Source organism: Aspergillus luchuensis, chromosome 4 (genome assembly GCF_016861625.1).
Source record: "Aspergillus luchuensis IFO 4308 DNA, chromosome 4, nearly complete sequence".
NCBI classification, from domain to species: Eukaryota; Fungi; Ascomycota; class Eurotiomycetes; order Eurotiales; family Aspergillaceae; genus Aspergillus; species Aspergillus luchuensis.
Genome location: NC_054852.1, coordinates 1,174,446 through 1,199,686, shown reverse-complemented (window position 1 = coordinate 1,199,686; position 25,241 = coordinate 1,174,446). Strand labels below are relative to the sequence as shown.

Sequence of the window (25,241 nt, the reverse complement as noted above, 5' to 3'; positions counted from 1 at the left end):
TACTTATGAAAAAGCTTGCCACTATGCATGTTAGTCACAGGCTTAGGCGAGGAAAAGTCTTAGCGGCAAAAGAAAGTAAGAGTTATCAAGAATGAGATAGGACAAGGATGATGAGTTGCTGACAGGCTGCCTCGCTGCCTTGAGGCCGACCCGCTAACCCTGCCTCTCATTGGCCCGCTCGTAAACTTTCCATTCAGATTGGTTGCTCAGGACCCACTTGTACAGAAGTGCTCTTGCTCTCATCTTTGTCTCTTCGTCTTCATCTTCTTCTTTAATGCTACAATGAACTGTCCAATAAGTCCGGTCGCTCACAGCTGTCATTACTAAAAGGCATTGCTACGAAACTAATGCAGGTGAAGTAGCACCTGATCATCTCAGTCAGCTGTATTCTGAATGTGCCCAGGGGACATCCAGTCCAACTCATCAATGCATGCCTGTTCCACAGCATAATGGAGCTGGATCAATTCAAATTCCATGGAGCTATTCAAGTAAGCTCAGGTCTTTCTCTTCCTGCCTTTTAGGTATCTTTGAATCTCTCACACGGCCAAAGCGGCTGTACTGATGCCCGAGATCCCACGCTCGCCTTGCGCACTGTCTGACCCTCCAGAGCTGATGCTCTCTGGAATTTTTCCTAGGTCAGAACTCCTTTCAAAACCTGTCAATCTATATGTAATCACTTGCTATATTTTATTCGGTTGTGACAGTAACTGATGATAGCGATTATTCTTTATACTGCAGAGGGCGTGAACTGGCCATGGGAAATCAAACCAGTGGATGCTCTATATAGCAGTCAATACTCTGGTATGCAGGTGTGCTAGAATAAGCTTCTTGACAAGCTTTAGTGGGCTTGAAGCTGATCAGATAAACTGAGGGTTGAAGGTAGTTCATACCTACATCAAAACCTATTTACGTCTTAACAGTCTTTATTCGATGCGAGCTTGTCCCGTGTGTCGACGTCCATGTGTGTCTTGTAATACCTTGGACTTTTGATCTGACAAGGTGTTCATTTCAGAAATTAGAGTCATAATGAATGGTCGGATACATCATGTACAAAATGATTTATATGCCGAGGTTCGCCGTGTACGGAACTCACATGTCGGTTAGCTGCAAGGACCAGCCTATTGGGTGGATGTCACTACGCTCGAGCAATCATCGGGCTGCATCAATCTTATGGCGTGACGCACCAACTTGACTAGATAATCCTGTCAGGCCATTCAGCTTACACCGCCGGCAATGTTCCTGGTCATAGTGGCTGGCGTAGCCACGGTTAGCCATCCCAAAGTACTGGAACCGGAGCTTGGAATGAATCGGTTGACGGTTTAGTGTGCTTGGAGTAAATGCCAGTAAGAATGCCAGTTGTCTTCCTTGAGGTACTTAATTTCCCCAATAAATTGCCTTATCCGCGTCATCCGTTTGCCTAGCGGCTCAGGACAATAATACGCCTGTTCTATAGGGTCGGCTGGATGCGACACTTTCATTTAGCTTGCTACGTGGTAGATAAAGCCCCCTGGAAGCGAGCCCAAACTGGCGTGCATTGATCGGTCTTATCTCTTATCTTTGTGGTCTTTATTAAAGCCCTTGCCGCATGCATTTGTCTTTAATCTCCCGTTTCATTGCACGAAAAGAAGTGGGCTGCGTTCTCAAGATGGCTCAGTGGGAAGGTCTGATCGCTGACAAACTAAGGGACCGTGCATCCAAAATCCCTCCTGAATGGGTTCTTCCCAGGAAAATTATAAATCAAATTACCCAAGATGCTAACATAAGTGCTTTCGACATCCTTAGACATCATGATTTGTTGTCAAGGGAAGAGGTGGCTATCACAGAGTCCTATGACGCCCAAAGCCTTCATCAGGAGATCATCGAAGGCCGATTGACCTCGCTCCAGGTTTGCAAGGCCTTTTGTAAGAGAGCTGCTATTGCACAACAGTTGGTATCTATATATATTGCACTCGGGTCGTGATCGGTCCAGCTAACGCAATAAACCAGACAAACTGCGCGACTGAGATCCTTTTTGCCGAGGCGTTCAAGCGAGCAGAGTTTCTTGATGAATATCTGGCCAGGTATGGAAGGCCTTATGGACCCTTTCACGGCCTTCCTATAAGTTTGAAGGTAAGCGTCCGATTCAGTCGCACTTTATCTCACTAGAGAATGGCAAATACTGGAGTCGATGCCCTTCCTAGCGTCATTGCCGCAAATCTCACCATGCAACAGGACAGCTTCAAGATCAAGGGACAGGCTACAACCATTGGCTTTGTTTCTTTTCTGGGGAAGCCAGTCGCAGCTGAAAATTCGCCGTTGGTTGATATCCTCCTTGCTAACGGTGCCATCTTGTACATCAAGACAAATATTCCACAGACATTGTTGGTACGAAGTTGCCGTTTCTTTTGTCTCGCGGTTCTCTGCTGACGCTCGGTCTACCTGAAGACCATGGATAGCGTTAACAATATTTTCGGAAGAACTTTAAACCCTCACAAGCTTTGCCTCAGTGCGGGTGGGAGTAGTGGTGGTGAAGGTGCATTGGTGGCTTTCCGAGGTTCCATACTAGGAGTAGGTACAGACGTCGGAGGATCCATTCGTGCACCGAGTCTCTGCAATGGCACGTATGGCTTCAAGCCCACAGCTGATCGCATACCTCACGGGAGAGTTGAATTAGGGGACAGGCCGGGGACACCAGGGCTCGTCTCCGCAGTTGGACCACTCGCCAACAGTGCTTCAGACCTGACTTTCTTCTGTAAGACAATTCTCTCGTCGGAACCATGGCGCTATGACTCTACCGCACTTGGCTCGGCATGGCGGCATGTACCACCCAAGAAGAAACTAAGCATCGGGGTTTATATGGGGGACGAGCACTTCCCACTATTTCCCCCTGTCAAACGAGCACTTTCCTCCGCACGGGCTGCGCTTGAAAATGCCGGTCACAGTGTCCATCTTGTAACCAATGCTCCGTCCTTTCATGATGGTCTAAAGCTGGCGGCACGGTACTTTTTGTTCGATACCAAACAGACCCTTCTGCAGCACGTTTTGGATGGAGATGAGCAACCAATCAAAGCATTGGAGTATGCCTCTCCAGCTGCGCTAGCTGGATTACAGAATCCTACACTGACATTAGACGATGTCTGGGACTCCAACGCTTCTCTTATGGCGTACCGGGAGAAGATGGCTGAAGTTTGGAAACAATATAAACTGGACGTCCTCATCTGTCCGGGTCACTGGTCAACCGCAGGCCCACATGATACTTATGGGCCACCAGTATATACGGTTATTTGGAATTTGTTGAATGTAAGGGAACTCAAACATACATCTGCTCTGATGTATCGTGCTGATGCAGAATATCTTAGTTTCCCGCGAGCATCATTCCATATCTGAAGGCTGATAAGTCTCTGGATTCGGAGGCATGCAAGGGTTGTAAGTCTTTTCGTTGACCTAGCCATGAGTGTCAGCTGCTTATTGCGATTATAGATGATCCTGATGCAGTAGATGGGGCACCTACTGCTATCCAGGTTGTTGGGTGGAGGTTTCAGGATGAGGAAGTTCTGATGGCTACTGAAGTCATTGACAAGGCTCTTCGATCTGACCTAGGTTACCGTCCAAGATTATGACCTGACGAAAGCTTCCTCCACTTGCTACTTTTTCTTAGTTCGAGAGATAAGGCCCATCTTAGTTCACGCGACTGGGCTCGCTATTCGGCGTGATGGAGAGAGCCTGAGTATATAAATGAAAGTTTTGTTCGTGGATGACTGTAGGCAAGGCCATCATCTAGGCCCTTTGCTTTCGTGACATTTTCTATTTATCTTCTTCACTTCCAATTAGCTATAGCTTACATACTAATCAGAATCGAATTACGAAAGCTCCCTTACCTATTATACTTGGCGTACGCAGTGCAAGTACCAAGACCTAAACCAGATGCAGGATCAGTGTCTGCATGGCAAGCGATCAGTATAGACAAGACCAGAAACCGAATCTTGAGGGTCCATTAGCGCTACGCGAAGCCTGTGGAAGAGGATGAAAGCAGGCACTGATAGGTCCGGTTGTCGGGCAACGCTATAAGCCATCCACTTCAGTAGATAGGAACGGTGAATGACATCACGGATAAGAATGATCCGTTCCGAGATGCAGTGTTATTTTCACAAGCTTCCTCCTATCTATACAAAACTCTCCTCTTTGTTGTTTCTGAAGAGCGCGTGGGTGCAGGTGCTGCAGTCAACATCGCGTTTTGAGGTTGTGGTTGGTGTGCTTGCACATAAACTGAGCCGATACAACGAACCCGGATTCTCTCTACTCTTCGGTGTGCGAATCTTCAATATTAACAACCATCTATCCTACTACTATCGCTTGAGCGAATATCTACTCTCAAAGGTGCTTCTTATCACGCCGGTTACCTCACAGGTGCTAACGCGTTCCTTAGTGAAAAGTCAATAACCAGCCAAAATGGCCGAAGGAAATAATAATAAGCAAAACCCGGACACCTCAGATGAGGGTTTATATGATTTGTGAGCTACACCAATCTCACAATATAGTTGGGTTTGTTCTTGTTCATTGACTAACGGACCCAATACTAGCATGGTCCCTTTGTGCCCGGGGCCTTATGTCACTATTCAAGTCGGCGACAAAGGGGCCAAGTACAAAGTATCCCGTCCTCTCCTCAGCAGACATTCCTCCTATTTCAGAGCAATGTTCGATAGCTGTTTCAAAGAGGGCAACGAGCAAGCAGTGACCATGCACAAGATCAGAGGCGTTGTCACTGAGCGTAGCCTCCTCATGCTGCTCCAGTAGCTGTACCTGAATCGTATCGAGTTCCCATCGCAGATTCAAGGAAGATGCATCAATGCGTACATCGAACTGGCTCGACTGGCGGATATGTGGGCTATCACAGGCATGGAACAACTTCTGGCTGATAAGATCAAGGCCGTCATTACCAGTTCTATTCCCCGAGTTAACCTATCATGTATTGGAGGCGAAAACGGAAAGATTCGTCACCTGACTTCTAGCCATATTAAGTCGGCCTCGATGTTATTCAAGGGTCATCCAGTCCGCTCTCTCATCGCTGAGGCTTCGGCCGGTCCCTTCATTCTCATGGACAATTTCAAGTTCGCCAGAGAGCTTCGTGAGAACGCCAATTATGCTGGTGATCTGCTTGACGAATTGAAGGATTTGATCAAAGGGCAGGTCAAGGACAAGAGAGTCATCACTCCCTACACCCTTCATTATTGGAAGAGTTCTTGATTAGATGAATGATACCTCTTAGGAAGCACGAGGGGATTTTCAACGAATGTGGCTGGAATGCACTGTCACGGCTTAGCGCGGTCAGCAGGAGTAAGGATATCTGCCTGTTCTCTGTGGAAGCTTCTTCATGTTCTTTTTCTTCTATCCTCTCATTTATTTTTTTTTATCCAGGCAGCAACTAATCCGCTGGAGTTATGACTTTGTCAAGGGATTTTTGTCCTGGTGGAGTCGCTCTTTTGTGTATGCAGCTAAATAGGTGCCGCTGTTTCTTAGCTTAGGATAGCGACATGATGATATTTAGGTAGTCATAGTCACATTAGCGGGCTTGCTGGGGCGGCTTGCTGAGGCCAAGAAATGGAATATGAAATTATGAATCTAATGCTCTAAATTCTAGAGTGCAGTTGGTAGAGCAATTCTGCTAAGCCGTAAAAGACTTGTACGATGTCACGCACCAGACGTTCCCGACTCGGAGGAGAATCACACAGGGAGATGCTTGCAGAAGGGCGTGAAGACACGAAACGTTTGTGCCGGAGAGGCAGTTTACCCCACTATCTCCAGCATCGAATGAACCATGGATATGATAGCACAGCTTCACTATTCTAGGTAGCTGCCAGAAACAATCCCAATACAAACAAAAGGGGCTTTACAGGTTTCTTTTCGGATCTGAAAACGCAAGACCAACCTACAAGTAGCAGAAAACAGTCGGTGAGAATTTCCTTTTCTTTCAAGCCACAAAAACAATAGCGCGCTTGGGCTTCGTAATGGCTTTGGAGGCGTATAGGGCAAAAGTGCGGCCTAGAATGTTCTGAGGAGACGATGTTGTGGCCAGAAACGGTCTAGCTATGTTTGCGGGGGTCACATGGAAGGAGAGGTTTTTGCTCCTTCTGTTTTGTAGTTCGGATTCTACTTTCCCCTCCGTTGTGGATTTACAGGATTCTGTCTTCCTCATCCTTGGAATACATTCCATTGAGCTTCGTTTCACAATGGAAACTACGATATGGAAAGCCTCGACTATATTTTAAACTTTTTTGAAATTGATCTATACCGACTCTATATCACCGGGGTATCGTCTATATACAGATGCTTTTTCTTTTTCAGTCATGATGAAGATCCCAGACTCGCTAGGTGTCTTCGTGTGGTTTCATAACCCATGCATGTGCCTTTGTTTCGTTTGAAGCACTCATGACATGGGAATCAGGGAGGTGAAGAGTATTTGATGATCCAGCGTCGCTTTACTCGGCACTTTCTCCTTCCACGCAACTCTGACTGCCTCGGAACGACTTCCTTCCTCGTGCAAACCAGTCAGCCAGGACAATGAAGACAACGACACCGTAAACGGCCGAGACATAGTTCATATCTGCAAATCCTGTTAGTCACTGCATTCATCGTATAAAAATGTTTGACATGAATACTTACTTCCTGTTGTGACTGGCATAGTCGAAGGGAACGAGTACATAACGAGACAGAAGAGAGTCCATGCCAGGGTGACATAGTTCGCAGCCATACCCCACTTACCCAGCCAGAATGGGCCGTGCTTGATGTTGTCACGACCAACATACAAGAGGCAGATGACGGGGATAGAGTACGACATGTACAGAAGCGAGATGCATGCCGTGACCATACTGTTGAAAGCGGTAGAGGATCCCAGGTAGAGCAAGCCGAGAACAGCAACAATAAATGCGCTGGCGTTGTGGGCGTGCAAGGGGACATCCAAAGTCATGTTGACCTTGGAGAGCACTTGGTGTCCAGGCATACCGCGATCACGAGCGAAGGCCCAGGCAAGACGTGACTGCCAAGTGTGGCAGGCAATCAGGCAACCCATACCCGTCACCACTAAGAGAGTTTCCAGAACAATTGCACCTGCCCTGTTCCTCAGAGCTTGGTAGTACAGTTCCAAAATTGGCACTCCTGTGGCGGTATTCAAAAGTGCATCAAGGTCGTTGAGACTGAAGAACATCGCGATACAGTAGGTCCAGGAGGTAACGAAACCGATGCCGACGGTGGCCATGATCGCAACGGGAATATTCTTCTCAGGCTGCGGCACCTCTTCGGCAAGATGAGTGGCCGAATCCAAGCAGGCAAAAATCCAGTTCGGGTTAATCAACCCGACAATGAAAGCGATTCCATCTGATTTCCAACCAGTGGAGTTGACGAAATGCCCAAAAACATAGGATCCGCTGGCATGCGGGTTGGCGCAAGCCGGAACAACGACAAGGATGACCAGGAAAGAAAGCAACGAGATGTACAGCGTTGCTTTTGCCACAGCAGGCAGGGTTTTGCCCCAGCAGTTGAAGAGGTAGCAGAAGAAGTTGATGAGCTCGTATGCCACTACTGTATGCCAGGCTTTGGGTTCACTGTGGTTGGAGTCAGCACTACGGACCTAGAGGGCAAGACACTTCCTCTCAGAGAGCAAACATGGGATTTGGAAGCATACAATGACGGATGGCCAAGTTGCCACATTCCCACAACACCGGATCCAAGACTGAGCGCAACACTGGCACTCGCGAAAATGGCACCAGCATATCCAAACCAGCCGGTAAGATAAGAGAAGAACCGGGCATATTTCCTCGGAGCAAGCTCGTTCGCCCAGAAATATTGCCCACCGGCATTGGGCATGGAGCTAGCCAATTCCGAGAGGGAGGCAGCGACACAAGTCGAGATGAAGGTGATCCAGAGCAAGCCGTAAACGATGAGAACAGTACCTCCAGAGCTGATACCGGTGATCAAGGAAGCGGAGATACCGAACCAAGAGTTTGACATACAGAACGCAATGCCGACCAGTGAGAGCAGGGAGAAATTGCGCTGCAGGTCCTGCGTGTAACCCATCTCAGCCAGCTTGAGCGCATCTGCATCGTCAGATCCAGACGCATTCTCGCCGGTCGAGGCCTGGTTAACGCTCAACTTCTTTTCTATATCGAGACCACTCATTGTTCCAGACAATTATGGTAAGAGTCAGCGTTCAATGACAAATGTTGTGAAAGAGGATTTGGCGCAAAGGGCAATCGAAGGTCGCTAGGCTAGACTGCCGTGGCTGCAGGGTAATCGCGTAGGAGGTCCTCGGGTCTAAATCGCTTAGATCAGGGCCTGTTGCATAAGGGCTTATTTTTCGGAGACGCTCGGCAATATGTTGCTGTTGGACAGTTTGGCTGCTGTTGGCACACGTTTCGTGGGATTCGGATGTCGCAAATGGGTGTCGAAAACCGTTGTTAAAGTCGCAAGGAGGGCAGATCAACTTGTCGCAGGAGGGCTGAGAGGCTGTACCCGACGATACGGCGATACAAGGATACAAAACGCCCGAAGCAATCGGATTTACAGAAGTCAATCTGTGTTTCGCTGGGTGTGCTTTGAGCTATCAACAAAAGCGGATTGGTGTGGAACAGGACAGCCAATGCGGAGGATGATGAAGCACTAGACCTTCGCCGCGAAGCTCGCAGAGAAGGACAGTTGCAAGAGGAGAGGAACAATAAGGGTGGGAGGAGAGATGGAGGAAGAGAGTGTTCGAAGTTGTTATGAGGGTTGGACCAAATTGGGATGCGTGAGAGTATTTAAGATCTAAGAAGATCTTTTTCTTTTTCTCTTTTTCGCTCTTTTCCCCCTCCTTCATCTTCGAATCAAGCCTCCTTCGGCGTACCCACCAGTCTTACGACGGAAGGGTTCCCCATATCCTGTTTGCTTCTGTTCGATGACGCTCCCCCATCTTCTGCCACTCCAGCAGTGATACTAACCATAACGGACATAGTTATGCAGACGCAGCCAAATCTCGTGGTTCCGATTCGTGTTTCGACCGCCTCATATCGTCATTAGAGGGTCTGTCCGGCCGGGAAATTAAGGTAGAGCGCTCAACAACCAACACATTGAGACCTCAAGTCAATTAGTGGCCCTTTTCTTACCAAAAGGCTCCTGTGGTGCTGGTGCTGCCGTTGGTGGAACTGCGCTTGAGGTTCGGTGCCGCAGACCATCGAGGGTTTTCGTTGGCTACTCGCTGCTGCAGGGAGTGGCGGGCCCCCCACTTGGTGCCGTTGGTGGGCTTGGGTTCCGACGGCAGATTTTTACCAGACTGACTTCCTCTGGACACAGGACACTTCTACGAATCGCACGTTTCTGTGCCTGTGTGCCGGTGGAAAGGCAGCTCCGCTTACGGAGCTTCGTATCCTTCTTTTCATTCTGCTTGTATTTATCGCACTCGTCATACCGCCTGCAGAGATGAGCGTGTGCAGAAACCGCGCACCAGTTAGGCCAGTCGGAGTTATTACCCCTTGGGCCCTTAGCAGTCTGCCAGGACCGGGCCGAGCTAAGGAAAAGTTTCTCAATAACCATCACCAACTCCTCTGGAGACGAAAACCCCTTCTGGCAATCACATCCTGAACTTTCTTTATAGTGACATCAACCCCCAATTTGCCAAGTAGCTAAGGTCAAGAAAAACCTGGGGTTTATTGAGTATAATTCTACATCACTATACACTGAGGCAAAGAATGAATCGGATCGGAGCCCTCCGGTCTTCTCGTTGGGGCTGTATCCGAACTTTCTCCAGCGGACCAGCTTCGACGGTCTTTCGCTACTAATACTGTCTGGGTTAGCTCGATTGGCTCGCACCCGGAGCCACGCAGTGGATCTCTAATCCAATCTGACCCTCTCATTCGCAAGCAGCGGTCGTCTAAGAGCACGAGAGGAGAAACATTTGACTAAGAGATTTCACCGGCCGACCTTTGTAAATCGAGGCATTTTCTTGGTACTCTTCTCGGTCGAATAGGAAAGGCAAGTTGGCCGCTGCCTAGTGTACCTAAAGTGCCCGATTGAAGGACGCTAGATTAGTATCAAACCCGAGCGACCCGACACGTCGTATGGCGTACAGAGTAATCAGTAATCCCTCCTTCAAAGACTCTGCTTCTTCCTGTGCAGTTGGTTGCGCTGCAATGAATACAACCTGCTCGAAATAAGGACTTCTAGCTGCTGACTGATGACTTAACGTGGGAGCAGATGCATGCACGACATCAGGGACCTCAGCCACGGAATCCTCCCGCAGCTAAAGCTGCCTGGGACACCACCTATCGTTAAGTTTCCTTTTTAGGGCCAGCAATCGTTGCCTCTCCGAGCGGACTAGGCCATTAAGTTTCCGGTGCCCGTTTTACAATGCCTGACCCGACGATCGTTACCTGCACCCTAAGCATCTCCGACTTCACAAAACGATGAACAGCCACTTAGTTGAAACATTAACTAAGCGGCATGTTAGAAAAAATTTTATGCACCATTCCGATCTTCCGAGACGTCCATCCAACACATCATGCCTGTGTACGCCGCAGAGCGGCAGAATACGTCCTGTCCAAGACAGCCATAAACTACTATAGTCGTAGTAATAATTATCCAAGCCAATCGACTTAGCCGGTCGTCAGCCGGTGCCTCATCTGTATCCGCCACGAAGCTGGGGCCGTAGGATTCCTTTCCCGTCTGGGGGATAGCGCCTAGATAAGATTGCTTTGGACGCACGACTCTTTACCGCATTGAGTAAGTCTTCATTCTCTCTCCATCCATCTTACTTTGTAGCTGCGCCAGTTTTTCGAATAGGCTTCACCACCGAAAATAATGGATACTTTTACTGTTTTAGGGGAAGGTTTGCCGGATCGTCTAGTACAAAGTAGTACATAGTAGTGGGCAGCGGCGAGTGATCGATAAAAGTCGCTGATATAGGTGTCTACTCGGTATCCAGTTAGACAATGGAGTACTTCCCATCTGAACTGTCAGGGTAGTCGGCCCACTCGCACTCGACGGTGACATTTTTGGACGCTTTTACGGATGGATACTGTTTGTTGAGCTAGGGACGTTGATCCGTTGACATGCCCACAGTACTGTCGCATCAAATAAAACATGAGTACGCGTCGTCTCAGCCGTCGCTCAGCACTTAGTATCTAGTATTCAGGTGCCGAAAATGAGTCGAGCCGTTGGAATAAATTGATGATGGACCGTTCACTCACCATCCTACCATCCAGACCTCCTTTCGCTCGGTCGCTTTAGTGCTCGAGCAGCTTATCCCAGCAATTTAGGCCTGAAAGCTCTTACTTTATAGATGTTTAGTGTAGTTATTGTGGATTGGGGTCCGTTTCAACGGTCAAGCTTGTGTTGTATTAATGTCATAGTACACTAGGTGGGAAACCATTGATAACACGCCGATACGTATTACTATATAATGTAGGCTTACGTACGGGGAATTCATGTTATTATCAATATAATTTTATCGGGTTGCAACGTGTCGCACAAGATCTAGTTGAAGAGATATATTGTTTTGAGGATGTACGACGACAGGGATATAACGGGCGGTCGCAAGGAGTTACCAGGCACTTTTGAAGATAGTAAGTACGAAGCTGAAGGGATAAATAATATCGGGCAAGGTCGGCGGAGTTTGGGATATTGTGTATTATGTTGTGTGGTATGATATTGAAGATATTGAAGACTTCATTTTTTTACTCGTGATGAGCTAATATGGATAAAGTAGTCTTACAAAGAATAGTAGTAGTAATGTTGATCGGTAGGGTTCATCCTGATCGTTGTATGTAGTACCATTTTCATGGAAGGATGGCAACTGGAAATATATGTTGCCGCTTCGGTCGGGGTTGTCCATGGAGGATCATTTATTTCTCCCAGCGATGATCTATTTCGATCGGATGGGGATATGACCGTATCGTGAAACTCGTCCTTGTTACTATTCTGTTTATATCTAAACGTATGCCTTGGATAGGAATATCCCTGGCCTCCATCCTTTCAATACGTCGTGATTGTCTTCCATGCATCAGCCCTGATTGCTGTCAAACAGAGAAAGCTGTTTCATCTCCTAAATGTCGCGGCGTACAAAGAAATATTTCCAGCGACACAACCAACCCAGTTAAACTCACATATGACACTCTGAACTAGCTAGCTAATCGACAATCCGTTGTATACTTGCTTCCACGATAAGCTCAAAGTAGAGATGCGTCCGGATCTCCCATCTGCAGCCTGCAAGCTGCAGTCTGCGACCGACGGAACAGCAGCACGCTAAGCTCCAACCAACCTCCCTAGTGGCTTGTTTAGCCAGGAACACCCGGTTGTTTGGTCCCTTGTTTCCCCTGGCTTTCCCTGTTGCAGGTTGCTGACCGGGCGCTTTTCCCTCCACAGTCTGACCAAATAAACTGTTTCATGTTCCTTCACACCAACTTGTTAGATCGCTGATCTGCATCTTCTATAGGACAAGCCGATTAATTATGGCCCTCCTGAACATGCCCCAACCACATCCGACGAACTGCTCCCACCACTCGGACCAGCGAACCAGAAGTAGGAGTGCAGGGCTGCTCGGCCACTCATCAAGGCGCACTGCCCCCCTTGGCTGCTCCTGGGGAAAATGAATTCGTTCGCTTAGATTTAGCAGCGCTCGGTTGCCAGGCAGGATGCTGGAGCAATCAATTGCATCGGGGATATGGATAATTCCTCGGTTCTTTGCGAATGTCTCTTTATGGTGGATGGGAGAAGAAAATAGAAACTACACTAATCTAACGCGACATGAGTTCATCTTGCAGGTCCTGCACCCGATCGGCGCGATGATGCATGACTAGCGACAGCAGATAGGATTGTGCGACACCCCTCGAGAGCTTGGTACACAGGCAGGAGTCTAGTAGTACTGAACTGAGTGGGCCCTTCAATATCCCTAATTTATACAGAGTTCAGGTCTGTCGACTCACTAGATCGCCCAACAACCAACCACAAGACATTATCAATGATCTCTCTTAAATTCTTTCCCTGAGAACCATATTATTTGCTGGAATCTATGTTTAGCAGACGAAGAGTGTAACACTCTGAGCGTGAAAAATGGGCCCATGACCATTGTCTGACCCTGGTTTGTGACTGCGCTCAGCTTACATTGCTAGTAGCTTGCCGGGATGGCCAACTTTCCTGATCGGCGGACGGTTCCTTTATAATGTATCTATTACCCCTCCTGCTCTTGAGCAGTCCTTGGCTTGCCCTGCTCTTTATTCTTGCCACTCTCCTTTATCACGATCCTTCTTGTCTTTGTGTCTTACGGACGCCTTTTGACGTCCTTCCGCTCTTTAAAAGTTGTTTACGTTCTAACATTTCGCAAGATTTGCCATTCTTTTGTTTAACTTCTAGTCGAATCGTTCGTTCATACTATTTGAGACGAGTTCTGGTTGATTCCAGCTGATTGTTCGTGGCAAGGACATGAGTAATGCAACTGAGTACTGAACAGAAACCCTAGATTCCTGGTATCAGTCCCATTCCAAGGAATCAACAAGACAAGTATTGATCGGCGGACGTCACCCTTGTTTATCCTAGGGAAGAGAATGTAAGTTGTTACTCTTCCTTCTTTTCGCTCCCCATAACGAGCTTGTTTGGTGGTTTTATTTTGCATCAGCCTTCGCCTTAAGCTGCATCCACGCGAAGGCTGGTGGCGAGTGAAGAGCGCAGCCACTGGACTTGGTATGCAAGGGATCCCCTTGCCTTCAGTCTGCCATCTACTTGAGCCCCGATCTTACAGATTGGGCGGCTGAGCGCGCTATAACAGTTTGGTGTCCGTTCCAGAGTTTGTCGGAACTATTCCAGATTGCTTTGTCATTGTTGTTGTTATTCCTGTTCTTATACTATGGCTGCCACCCGCGTTGGCACTTGCTTTCCCTATACCCAGTAGTATTGACGGTTCCATCGCAGTGACTTTTCTTCCTTTCGACTTTTCATTCTTTGCTGGTCACTCCTTACTACATTTGATGGCTTGAAGCTTTGACTTATACTTTCGGCGACGCGTGTAGTCGATAAATTCGCTCATTAATCCGTACGCTCGCTACCGCGCGTTTATTCATCTCTCTCGCTCATTTGAAATACCTACTATCAATCATGCGACGAAACGTCGCCCTTGTGGCCTGTCTGGCCGCGTTTTCTAGCGTTGCTGACGCCTTTTGGCGTCTTCCTTGTCGTGGACGAAGTGGTGTGGCTCGAATTGATCCCATAATGGCCCCGGGGAAACCATCAGACCACGTCCATGTGGTTCACGGATCAGGAGGTTCGTCCGGCTTCAGTGTGTCTACATAATGATGCCTCCACTAAACCTGGCTTTATAGGTTTCTCTATGTCATCGGGCGAGGCGGACCTGAAAAATGCGGATTGTACCTCATGCGGGGTGAAGCAGGACAAGTCGGCTTACTGGGCCCCCGCGCTATACTTCATGCATGAGAATGGCGATGCTGAGCTTGTCAACGAAGTGGGCGGGATGCTTGCGTGAGTGACGAAGCCAATGTCCAGCGCAGTCATATGCTAACTGACTGTCACAAGTTACTACTTCCTCAACGGACAGAATGTGACGGCATTCCCTGAGAACTTTCGTATGATTGCCGGCGATCCGTTTCTGCGTAACTTCCCTTGGCCAGTCCCCGATCCTCCAAAGTCCGAGTGGTCTGGCAATCAATCCTCACAGGACGCTCTTCGCCAGAAAGCCCTGGGTTTCAACTGTTTGAACTATAACAAATCACCCGAGCCGTCGCTGGGCCGCCACTTCCTGCCAAATAAGACCTTCATGGATGAGCACTGTACTGATGGTGTCCGATTTGAATTGATGTTTCCGTCATGCTGGAACGGCAAGGATGTTGACTCCAAGGATCACAGGTCGCACATGGCCTACCCATCCCTGGTCATGGACGGGGATTGTCCGGATGGCTTCGAGACCCGCCTTGTGTCGCTCTTCTATGAGACTATCTGGGACACATATGCGTTCAAAGACAAGCAGGGCACTTTTGTTCTTGCAAACGGCGACCCAACTGGATACGGCTACCATGGAGACTTTATCTACGGCTGGGAATCTGGGGTTCTTCAACAGGCCGTGGATGAATGCACCAATCTGTCTGGTCGGGTGGAAGACTGCGACTTATTCCATCTTCAGACAGATGCCGAGCAGGCGCAGTGCAACTTCACCATGCCAGAAGAACTGAAAAGCGAGAACGTGTACCTTCACAAGGGTGGCTTGCCGAATAACATTGCCATCCAGTATGGGCCTGCGTATGCAAGCCCAGTCCGGTATACCAACCCTGGCCATCATACTTCGGCAATATTGCCCGAGCCAAGCATTGCTATTGGTGCTTCTCTCGATGGTGCTACTGTTGATCTTGGAAATATCCACATTGGCGTAACACTGGGCGCCCCGTCTACTACCTCTAGTTCAACTACTCTCTCGACCTCAATTCTCCCATCCTCGACACAGTCTTCGACCTCGACCACTTCAGCAGCTTCAGCGGCTTCAGCCTACTTTCTCCAAACAACCACTTCAACTACACCAACCACCACCTGGACACCTACTCCTACCACCGCTTATGTCGAAGGCGTTGTCACTCAGAAGATCGTGTACGTTGAGCAGGAGATTCTCATCCTCACGGATGAAAAAGGGGCGCCTGTCACAACAGAGACAGGTGGATTGGAGACAGTCTCCACTTCTACATCCACGGTGAACAAGGTTGTATCAACAGTCGTGACTACGCCCACCGAGCCTCCTGCCAAACGTGATGACCATAGCCATAGCCATTCCCGGCATGTCCATCGGCGTCATCGTCACGGACATGCCCATCGAAGATGATCCATCTTACATTCTAAAAACGACTGGCGCGTACGATGACAATGCCTATGGCATAAGCCCCAAGCAGAAATCGGCCCTTTGGTCCGGTCTAACTGGGCTAGGAAATCTCGAGCTGGGTCCCTTGACTTCGTTTCTCTGGATGCAGTTTCATTGTTTCGGTTCTCCATGTATGAATGTCTATAACATGTACATATTATTGTTTGTTCCCCCTTGTCTGGAACAGGTGAAAATCGGGCTACTATCGCTGTTCTCTTGATGAGAGCTGAGATATGTCTTGTCAGATATGGTGTCAAATATTATGTGGATGAATATTGTTCTGTCTATTGCAGTATGCTGGTTCTATTCTGGGTTAGGCATAGAGCTCGAAGCAGCGACATTGCACTCATTTTCCAGTGGTAATCGAGTGGGGTAGATAATTTGGTCACTGGCTTTGCCAGTGAATTTGCTCGAGCCTACTAACTTAACATTCAGTATTTCTGACCTTGATCTATCTCTGTCCCCTTTAACCACCTATTCCATTACCAATTACACCTTGCTCTCTGGGATCCAACAATACTCCATCTCCTTTGCACAAAGCCTACCTCACATATACCAGATCCCTACACCGATACAGCTTCAGGCATCACCGACATGCCCCTCAGAATCACATCCAGCCACAAGGCCGTCTACGTGCCATCATCCGACGCAGCACCCGACTCATCCGACCTGTCCGAGCTATCCGAAGACGACCATATCGAACCTGACGACTCTGACGACGAAACCTTCTTCGACCAAACCGGCTACGAGATCGGCCCCGCAATAGCAACCAGACAGCTAAGTATACACCATTACAACGTGAAGGAATGGGATACTCGAGACGCGTACCGAGAACTGTACAAACATTGGTAACTCAGTACTACTCCTTCTTCTTCCAGCCCTACTTACCTGACCTCCCCTCCCCCTCCCCCTCTAGGAAACAAACAATCATCAAATCCTTCGCCGTAGAAGATACCTTCCACCATGAGCACTCAGAAACCCACAACCATATCACAGTCAAGGCCCTAATCCCAACCTGGCCCGGATACATGGGGTTCATCAGATACAGCAAAATAACAGGGACAATCACGTTTATTAATGCCGATGCCTACCTTCTACAATCCACACATACCCCAGAAAACGACAACGACAACGCCGCCCTCTTCCACTTCCAATACGACCGACTCAAAGCCATAGCGTACGTCCTACTCGTCTCAGGATTCAACATCCAAATCACCTCCCGAAACCATATCTGGACATTCAACCTACCACTTACTCCTGATTCCTCTCCCCCAAACAAAACCATTCCATGGATATCATGTACCGTGAATACCCTAACCCATACCCACACCCCCAACAACACCCTCACCATAACCATCACCTCCCAATCCCCTTCCTCCATCCCCCTCCTACAACCACAAACCTTCCGCACCTGGCTCCGCACATCCTTGCACCTCACCCACCCATCCCAAAACAAAAATACCATCTCCACCCCCCACGGCACCATCCTCCTAGACCCCACCCACTCCGGAACCCTCTACCTCAACGGAATCCTCCTGCCGGGGCGCAACTTCCCCAGGGCACAATACAAGTATGGATATAACTTCCACTACGGGATACCCACTACGAGCGGACGACGACTAGCCAGCCCGTTACATGAGATTGATCTTATCGGCTGTATCTGGGATGCGGCGATTCGGGAGAAGCCGGTGTATGCGGTGCCGAGGTTTGTGGATATGTTGTTGGAGGGTGGGGATGGGGATGGGGATGGGAGGTCGTGGGTGGTTGATGTTGGTGGTGGTGGTGATGGTGGGTTGGGTGATGAGGCGGTTGAGGCGGTTTGGTGGGCGATTGTGGTTAGGGGGTATGGTTGTCATTGTGAGGGGGAGGAGGTGAGTTCGTTCTTCTGAATATGTTTGGGGTATTGGTTGCTGATGGTATGGGTCAGGCTGGTGAGGTTAGGAAGATGCTGGGGAAGGAGGTGGTTAAGGTTCCGTTGGGTTTGTGGGGGGCGTTTCGGAGGTTGGGGCTCGTAGGGAGGGTTTCGGAGGAGAAGGGGGGGTAAGGGATGGAGGTGAGTGTTAGGTGGGATGTAGTGGGTTGGATACCTTTGGAGGGATTGATTGATTGATGTCTGTGATGGTTGTATGAGGTCGTTCTGGGGAAGTGTGAGAAGCGAATAAAGAGTGTAAGTAGGTGGTGTTGTATTGATTAAAAGTCAATTGAGTATTATTCAATCCATTACGGCAATATGTACATCCCCCTATGGCTAGGTGGTAACCCCCGCTTCAAGCAACTCAACGGCTAATTTACTGGCAAGTTCCAGTGCTGGCGTTCTCCTCTTGCTATAACACGCATTAATCCCGTTAGCTCTATACAGGTGCCGTTGAAGAAAAGATAGGAAGGATACTCACAACGCAGAGTCCACTTTGGCAGTTGCCCATGCTTCCGTCCTTGTTGCAGGTTGCGCCAGAGGGAAGCTTTAGGTAATTTTATCAGCACTCATGATCATATAATGTATGGTATAAAGCTGAACCTCAAACATGGGACGTGAGGGGACATACAGTAGCAGTGTTGCTCGCGGAATTCGCGGCGGGAGAGGCAAGAGCAAGGCCGAGGAAGGCGAGAGTAGCGAAGATGGAGAACTTCATTGTGGAGGATTTGATTTGTGGTTTGGTTTGTTTAGAGAATGATTGTTATGAGTAGAGTAGTTGGGTTGGGTGGAATCGATGTGTGATGGATGGGATAGAGGTAGGCTGGTAGGGGCATTTATATGCTTTCGTGATGCGCGTTCACGTGAAGCGGATAAGAGTTATAATCATATCCTGGTCTAGACCAAACCACAATATTCGGAGTAGGTAGGAGGAGGGTGACAAGATGGTTACGCGCGTGCTGGGGGTGGGGAAGAAAGGGTAATGGTTCTGGAACTATTGGGGGTGATCTGCGGAGGATCAAGTGGAGATCATCAGTCAGGGGTGGCTTTCTGTCAGAAGTTAGAATTGTGACCAATTATGTTCAACGGTTATGCCTTGAGCATGAAGTGGGCGATAAGAGTCTTCTTATTGAGAGAGGAAGCATCACGGTGTGTGGTGTGGAAGTATGTACTTAACAACATAGGTAGCGGTTGAGGGTTTGAGGGAGTCATTAAGGGTAACTTCTGTCCAATTCGATGCTGCGACTTACTTGTTTCTATTCAAGGATACACTTACTCAGTACCCAGAAAGAGTGAGCCACTTGATGTCTTCCAGCACGATGCTCCCTCCCATCTGGCAATGATCTCCCTTGGCATACATAATCTCTCACGTTGGCTCCACACCCGCTATCCCTAGCGGTCGGATGGGTCAATAGGCCAATATCCATGGTCTAATAATTATCCGGATCATTATTTGGTGTGTAAAATCAATCATATGCTTCTCGGCTAGGGATAACAGTATGACGAGGTGGAGAAGTGTTTGATCGATCGCTCCTGTGATTGCGTGGCTGGAATATTCCATGGATGGCCACTAATATAGTGCATGTATCCGCCTTGCTCCGATAGGCATAAACACTAATGAAAGTCATAGACTGCTGCATCAGGCTTGTGCAACAGATACTAGGCGAAAGGGTTGTCTGTCGAGCTGCCTGGCAAGACGTCTTTCAGTCGCAGTCTCATTATGCTGGGCTCTTCCTTTTGATGCAGCGTCCGCTTCTCGGAAGTCCAGTATGCTCGGCACGCCTCGGCAGATGTACTACTGTGCCCTTGCCTTCCATGTCTAACTCCAAGAGTGAGGCGGATGTCAGGGAGTTATGATCGACATTTATTGTCACTTCCAGTTCGTCATATTGCAGGCTCGAGCTGTCACTTCCTGGTCGCTCCATGGCCTAGGATCCCTGTGATTCTGTAAGCTTCCGTTTCTCCGTAACAAATATGTGTAGTAGATAGCATTACCCTTGCTGTTCCTGCAGGTAAAGCTGTTCAAAATGCCACCTGTTTTGTAAAGTTTGCACAACTGTAGTCATTAGCCGCCGTTCACAAAGAGAGCAGATAGATTCCGAACCGGACTGGTCCTGGTAAATGAGATTACATTGCACGTCAACATTCGGACTACTTGGAGCCATTGCATATAGCTATTAGAATTAATTGCTATATAGGCTGTTGGCGTTAGATAGTTTGAAACTTTGATTATTAGCCTCTCGGATGTTTTCTAAATCACTAGCCAAAGAGTGACTGCATGTAGCAATTACCAAGGCTTCCGCTTCTTTCGATCTGCAATGAGCCTGTCGCAGACAATGCAAGTTGGAAGGATTGAGGCAGCGTATGGAAGAGGTGAGAAGTACATTGTCAGATGCTTATCTTGCTTGGTGACTTGTAAATGTTTGGAAAACACATGTCTGGCAATTCTGGCAATGGAAGATGTATCACCAATTCGTTCACATATACGCACTGCTTAGATCTAAATGAGCCTCAGTGATTGCTTTGCTACAGTATGTCGTTTACAACGGGTATACGGTGGTCCATACAATGTTGGCAAGGAACTCAACCCTATACTTATCGATTGATGACCACAGGGCTTCGGTTAGAGAGACAGCCTTACCATTAGCATTTTCCACAACAATTTCGTGCTATTCAGTATATACTGATCCTAAACAGCAGGCATGATCTTGCAAAAACTACCATTCACTGTGTTTATCAATGCCCGTTTTTCGAACCATTTCCCTCCCTGTCTTTCTCTTCTGACTCGTCTACCTTCTTCTCTTCACCACTCTCTGTCATTTCATCATCTCTACCATTCCATCCGGGAAGCTGTTCCGTCACCCCTGCATACCAGCTGTCACCACGACTATACTATTTGTCTTTCAACTCCACTGAACCCTGGTCGGCGCTGCTTATTTGGTCTTACCCAGGAATCTCACAAGTGACTATCAAACGGGATTTAGATACGTCCAGGTCAGCTATTGGCGCCTATCGGATCTCTTCAACCAGTTGCACCTACTCATGACAGAGCCTTTCCGAGATCACTCTATTCACACCAGAATGGAAGAGAAACTGTACCGCGAGGCCTACGAGGAGATCACCTGGTTTCTGCACAGCTCTCCGAGAGTGAAGTCTATTGCGATAGACCGCTACGTTGACCTGCACAAATTGTACCAAGGTAAGACATGGGAGACACACCTGTATGCGACACATGACCATCTAGTATCAACGTCACACAAGGACTGCCCGATAAACACCAGGAAGCAGCTAAATATGCTCTCATCGTTTACCGGCTTAGTGACTTCTCCGATGACATAACGTGGAAGATCACTTTCAGCACACTCGAAGAGCAGCATTTATTCCTCCGGCTTCTGCACCTTGATGATACAAATGAAGAAGTAAGGAAGAGGACCTGTGCAAATAACTGCCTTGGTTTCACAGCCATTGCCCTGTTCGAAAGTATGCAGATTGCGCTAACATATGTCTAGTACGAACAGCTTGCGTCGGAGAAAGATAAGACCAAGAACAAAGGGTCCTCGTCGCGATCAGGAACGACACATCTTTCGGAGAAGAATACCACCCCGGCCGGTAAAAACAAAAAGGAATTGGATCTAGAAGCAGTGTTTTGGAGAGAATTTGATGCAGCATTTCGGAGAGAATTTGCTAAGATTGCAGGCCATCTCGACTTATGGTCCCCAAACTGACCCTGCAATTATCAAGCTTGAGACGTTGTCTTCCGAGACCTTGATTGCCTGCAACTTAGCGCCTTCGAGCGTGTCCATGATAATATTCAATGCTGTGGGCTTCTCGATTTGGGCCACATTAATCGGATTAAGGTTTTTGAGAGAAGTAGCAGAAAGTATTGAGAAGATTATCCAATTCAAGCATAAAGAAGACAGGAATATGCCAGAAGCACTGGGAAATAATGTAGATGACGTATCGTCGATAACGTTAACAGAGTTGAATATTGGCATCAGTGACATTGTGCCGGCCTAGTTGTGGAATATGTGTTGAAGCAAGCTATTCCAGAGGTAGCGGTAACGGTTCACACCCAGAGACTGGAGGAGGTGACTAATATTGTGAAAATGTAGGTATGGACGGGGTATATAACAAGTAGAACATCTAGTTGGGATAGTATTTTTCATATATACTGTCTGTAGGGTTATGTAAATCCGGACTTGTTCTCCGGGATTGCTCTACTACTATACACTCCGTAACTTCATCATCGTCGTCATCGTCACCGTCATCATTTTGAATAGATTAGTTCATCCACTCAAGCATCGCTTCCACTCTCAATTACCACCTTCACCACCGGCCTCCCCTCCTCATCCACTCCCTTGCCCGACAGGTTGAACGCTCGATCCCCATCCGCCAGCGCCACCCGATGCGTCACCACCATCTTCTCCACACGATCCATCTTCCCACTCGCCATCAGCTCAATGGCCGCGGGATACGCATACCCATCATACCGGAACACTCCCAGAATGTCGACCTCTCTCAGCGCCGCCGCTCCAACAGGAAGTGTCTGCACGGGATGGCCCATGCCAATTTGCACCAACACTCCACCCGCCCCCGCAGCATAGATTCCCGCCTGCACGCACGCCGGCACACCCGTGCAATCGTACACGCGCGCATAGCCTGTCTTCTCCACACCCGCTGACTCCTTCAAGATCCCCGCCACGCGCTGGGCATTCTGCAGCGCCCAAGCCGTCTGCTCGGCGGCCGGGGCATCGCGGGCTGGCGCGGGGTTCGCGGGATCCGCCTTGGGGATGAGAGTGGTCTTTAGACCCAGTCCCAGCTCGTCAGCAATAGCCAGTCGGGAAGCATCAATGTCTGCTACCACGATGGAGGAGAAGTTCTGGGAGGCGGCCAGCGCAGAGGCCAGGAGGAGGCCGATAGCGCCGGCGCCGAAGATCAAGGCGGCGGTGGGTTCGCCGAGGGACTGCGCGAGGGAGACGTCCTCGGCGGTTGGGGGCCGGGAGCGGCGGATGGCATGTAGACAGACGGCGAGGGGCTCAACGAGGGCACCGCCGGCGTAGGAGACGTGAGAGGGAAGCTTGTGGCAGAGGGAGGCGGGGTGGTTGGTACGTTCCATGAGGGTGCCGTCGAGATGGGGGAAGAGTTTCGCGCTGCTGCGGAACTTCATCTGAGGGCAGATGTTATAGCGCCCTTGTTGACAGAGGGCGCATTGACGACAGGCAAAGCCGACTTCCAGGGCGACGCGGTCGCCCACGGCGTGGGTGGTTACCTCGGGGCCGATGGCTGTGACGATGCCGGAGGATTCGTGGCCCAGGCACATGGGTTCGCGCACCACGAAGTCGCCATTCCGCCCGTGGGTGTAGTAGTGCAGGTCGGAGCCACAGAGACCAGTGGCACGAATGGCGACTTGGACTTCACTGCCGGTTGGAGGGGAGAGAGGGCGCGGTTCCTGGCTTCTGTTAGAGACGTTTCTGAAGATAGAAAGAGTATGAGAGTGGGGTGCGGGGAAGCTCTTACTAGGCGGAGATCTTTGGCGCCGTGCAGGACGAGGGCCTGGGTGGTTTCTGTAGAGTTGACGGTCATGATGGATGTATGAGAGAAGTTGGAATAGAAAGGAGAAGTGCAAAAAAGAATGAAAAGAGGAATGGAACTCAATACATGACGTGGGGGAAGAAATTGTAATCTTTTGAATCAGAAGTAATGGATTCAGTCGCCGGAGGAGCTCCGCGTCGGCTATTGACTCCTACCCGGTCAATAGCCGACGGCATCCCAAATTGGATGGCCGACCCCGCATACCCTCTTTTCTATCTGGTGATTGCTAGTATTATTGCGTTATTATCGCTGGATGATATCTTGCTAGATTACATAGTATTCAGAAAGTCTCCCCCCACGCCAAATGGTGGATCTACCTCCACCGGCCATTCATAAATGCCCTGATTAACCGGATTTTCCCCGTTGTATATCCCTCACATCTTGTCTGTTCTTCTTTTCTTCTTCCTTTCCTTTCCCCTCTTCTCCCCGCAGGATACTCTTTTCCTTGACATCATCGCCATCATGCCCGCCGCATTGCTGATCGGTGCCATCACCCATTCCATCCCCGAATGGAATGATCTCTCCTCTATTCTGACCCTGAAGGAATTCCCCTCCGGAACTCGTGAGGACTTTATCCGCAACTGTCGCGACGGCCAGTACGACGATGTTGTCGCCATCTATCGCTCCAATACTTCTACGAAGGTGGGCAGACTTCATGACGATATACCTAAGAAAATAGCTAAAGCGCTTCAGTTCACCGGCCCTTTCGACGCAGAACTAGTTTCCGTCCTGCCTTCCTCACTCAAGTACATCGCCCACAATGGCGCAGGCTACGATAACATCGATGTCGCGGCTTGCACAAAGAAAGGTACACACAGCCTCTCCTCCTAGCATGACGCACACTAAGTATCCCAGGAATCGCTGTCTCTAGCACTCCCGTTGCAGTCAACAACGCCACCGCCGACGTGGCCATCTTCCTAATGATCGGCGCATTGCGACAGGCATACATTCCCGTCTCGTCGCTCCGCGAAGGTGAGCCTATCCATTCCAACCCAGTCACAACTAAATATAACCATGGAATAGGAAAGTTTCTCGGCCAAACTGGCCTCGGACATGATCCCCAGAACAAGGTGCTTGGAATTCTCGGCATGGGAGGAATCGGCCGTGTAAGTTAAGCACACAGGACCCGAGGAGCATCATATTAACGAGTTGCAGGAGGTGGCTCGTCGTGCGCGTGCCTTCGGAATGACCATCCAGTACCATAACCGGTCGCGTCTGTCCCCGGAACTCGAGGACGGAGCGACCTACGTCTCGTTTGATGAGCTGCTCGCCAATGCTGATGTGTTGAGTTTGAACCTGGCGCTCAACGCGTCCACTCGTCACATTATCGGCAAGTCGGAGTTTCAGAAGATGAAGGATGGAGTCATCATTGTCAACACGGCGCGTGGAGCGCTGATTGATGAGAAGGCCTTGGTTGAGGCGCTGGAGTCGGGCAAGGTTAGTCAACTTCTTCTTCGAAGGTAAGGGTAACCGGGCTAATGTGATGCTTTAGGTATGGTCGGCTGGACTGGATGTCTACGAGAATGAACCCGCCATTGAGCCGGGGTTGGTGAACAACCCCCGGGTCATGCTGCTGCCGCATATTGGTACCATGACTTATGAGACGCAACGAGAGATGGAGTTGCTCGTGTTGAATAACCTGCGCTCCGGCGTAGGAACGGGGAAGATGATCACTTTGGTACCGGAACAGAAGGATGTGTTTGGGAAATAGATGTGTTGTGAGAGACACCGACCTTACCTAGATATTGTATAGATCAGAGTATTTCATACCCTAAAGACTACATCCCCCTGTATGTTACAGCTCCCCTCAGATAGGGTTCAGATTTAAATATTATTCTTAGAACGAACTTACCCTCAGCTCTTCCGACCCTCACAGTTGAACAC

The 25,241-nt window shown here is 49.1% G+C and overlaps 11 protein-coding genes across 11 annotated transcripts; 7 read left to right on the top strand and 4 right to left on the bottom strand.

The window, feature by feature from the left end:
• Positions 1–347: 347 nt before the first annotated feature.
• AKAW2_40439A (uncharacterized protein) lies at positions 348–917 on the top strand (the record flags this gene model as incomplete). Its single annotated transcript, XM_041688766.1, has 5 exons — positions 348–353; positions 404–488; positions 551–635; positions 788–801; positions 880–917. The coding sequence occupies 5 exons, from the start codon at positions 348–350 to the stop codon at positions 915–917; spliced, it is 228 nt and encodes a 75-aa protein (XP_041542519.1).
• Positions 918–1,585: 668 nt separating this feature from the next.
• AKAW2_40438A (uncharacterized protein) lies at positions 1,586–3,599 on the top strand (the record flags this gene model as incomplete). Its single annotated transcript, XM_041688765.1, has 6 exons — positions 1,586–1,930; positions 1,987–2,109; positions 2,212–2,364; positions 2,425–3,279; positions 3,339–3,405; positions 3,460–3,599. The coding sequence occupies 6 exons, from the start codon at positions 1,586–1,588 to the stop codon at positions 3,597–3,599; spliced, it is 1,683 nt and encodes a 560-aa protein (XP_041542518.1).
• Positions 3,600–4,428: 829 nt separating this feature from the next.
• AKAW2_40437A (BTB/POZ domain-containing protein) lies at positions 4,429–4,773 on the top strand (the record flags this gene model as incomplete). Its single annotated transcript, XM_041688764.1, has 2 exons — positions 4,429–4,490; positions 4,560–4,773. 2 exons carry the CDS (start codon positions 4,429–4,431, stop codon positions 4,771–4,773), a joined length of 276 nt encoding a protein of 91 aa, XP_041542517.1.
• A 102-nt stretch (positions 4,774–4,875) lies between these two features.
• AKAW2_40436A (uncharacterized protein) lies at positions 4,876–5,223 on the top strand (the record flags this gene model as incomplete). Its single annotated transcript, XM_041688763.1, has 1 exon — positions 4,876–5,223. The coding sequence occupies one exon, from the start codon at positions 4,876–4,878 to the stop codon at positions 5,221–5,223; it is 348 nt and encodes a 115-aa protein (XP_041542516.1).
• Positions 5,224–6,455: 1,232 nt separating this feature from the next.
• AKAW2_40435S (putative choline transport protein Ctr) lies at positions 6,456–8,151 on the bottom strand (the record flags this gene model as incomplete). The annotated part of the gene is made up of 3 exons (XM_041688762.1): positions 6,456–6,580; positions 6,640–7,577; positions 7,658–8,151. 3 exons carry the CDS (start codon positions 8,149–8,151, stop codon positions 6,456–6,458), a joined length of 1,557 nt encoding a protein of 518 aa, XP_041542515.1.
• Positions 8,152–9,198: 1,047 nt separating this feature from the next.
• On the bottom strand, positions 9,199–9,540 carry AKAW2_40434S (uncharacterized protein; the record flags this gene model as incomplete). The annotated part of the gene is made up of 1 exon (XM_041688761.1): positions 9,199–9,540. One exon carries the CDS (start codon positions 9,538–9,540, stop codon positions 9,199–9,201), a length of 342 nt encoding a protein of 113 aa, XP_041542514.1.
• Positions 9,541–14,091: 4,551 nt separating this feature from the next.
• Positions 14,092–15,817, top strand: AKAW2_40433A (DUF1996 domain-containing protein; the record flags this gene model as incomplete). The annotated part of the gene is made up of 3 exons (XM_041688760.1): positions 14,092–14,257; positions 14,316–14,472; positions 14,527–15,817. The coding sequence occupies 3 exons, from the start codon at positions 14,092–14,094 to the stop codon at positions 15,815–15,817; spliced, it is 1,614 nt and encodes a 537-aa protein (XP_041542513.1).
• A 630-nt stretch (positions 15,818–16,447) lies between these two features.
• AKAW2_40432A (uncharacterized protein) lies at positions 16,448–17,897 on the top strand (the record flags this gene model as incomplete). The annotated part of the gene is made up of 3 exons (XM_041688759.1): positions 16,448–16,701; positions 16,770–17,724; positions 17,781–17,897. The coding sequence occupies 3 exons, from the start codon at positions 16,448–16,450 to the stop codon at positions 17,895–17,897; spliced, it is 1,326 nt and encodes a 441-aa protein (XP_041542512.1).
• Positions 17,898–18,141: 244 nt separating this feature from the next.
• AKAW2_40431S (uncharacterized protein) lies at positions 18,142–18,483 on the bottom strand (the record flags this gene model as incomplete). Its single annotated transcript, XM_041688758.1, has 3 exons — positions 18,142–18,177; positions 18,247–18,312; positions 18,397–18,483. 3 exons carry the CDS (start codon positions 18,481–18,483, stop codon positions 18,142–18,144), a joined length of 189 nt encoding a protein of 62 aa, XP_041542511.1.
• Positions 18,484–22,059: 3,576 nt separating this feature from the next.
• AKAW2_40430S (NAD(P)-dependent alcohol dehydrogenase) lies at positions 22,060–23,348 on the bottom strand (the record flags this gene model as incomplete). The annotated part of the gene is made up of 2 exons (XM_041688757.1): positions 22,060–23,214; positions 23,283–23,348. 2 exons carry the CDS (start codon positions 23,346–23,348, stop codon positions 22,060–22,062), a joined length of 1,221 nt encoding a protein of 406 aa, XP_041542510.1.
• A 471-nt stretch (positions 23,349–23,819) lies between these two features.
• AKAW2_40429A (D-mandelate dehydrogenase-like dehydrogenase) lies at positions 23,820–25,068 on the top strand (the record flags this gene model as incomplete). The annotated part of the gene is made up of 6 exons (XM_041688755.1): positions 23,820–23,999; positions 24,051–24,165; positions 24,213–24,329; positions 24,381–24,463; positions 24,513–24,794; positions 24,850–25,068. The coding sequence occupies 6 exons, from the start codon at positions 23,820–23,822 to the stop codon at positions 25,066–25,068; spliced, it is 996 nt and encodes a 331-aa protein (XP_041542509.1).
• Positions 25,069–25,241: the final 173 nt, after the last annotated feature.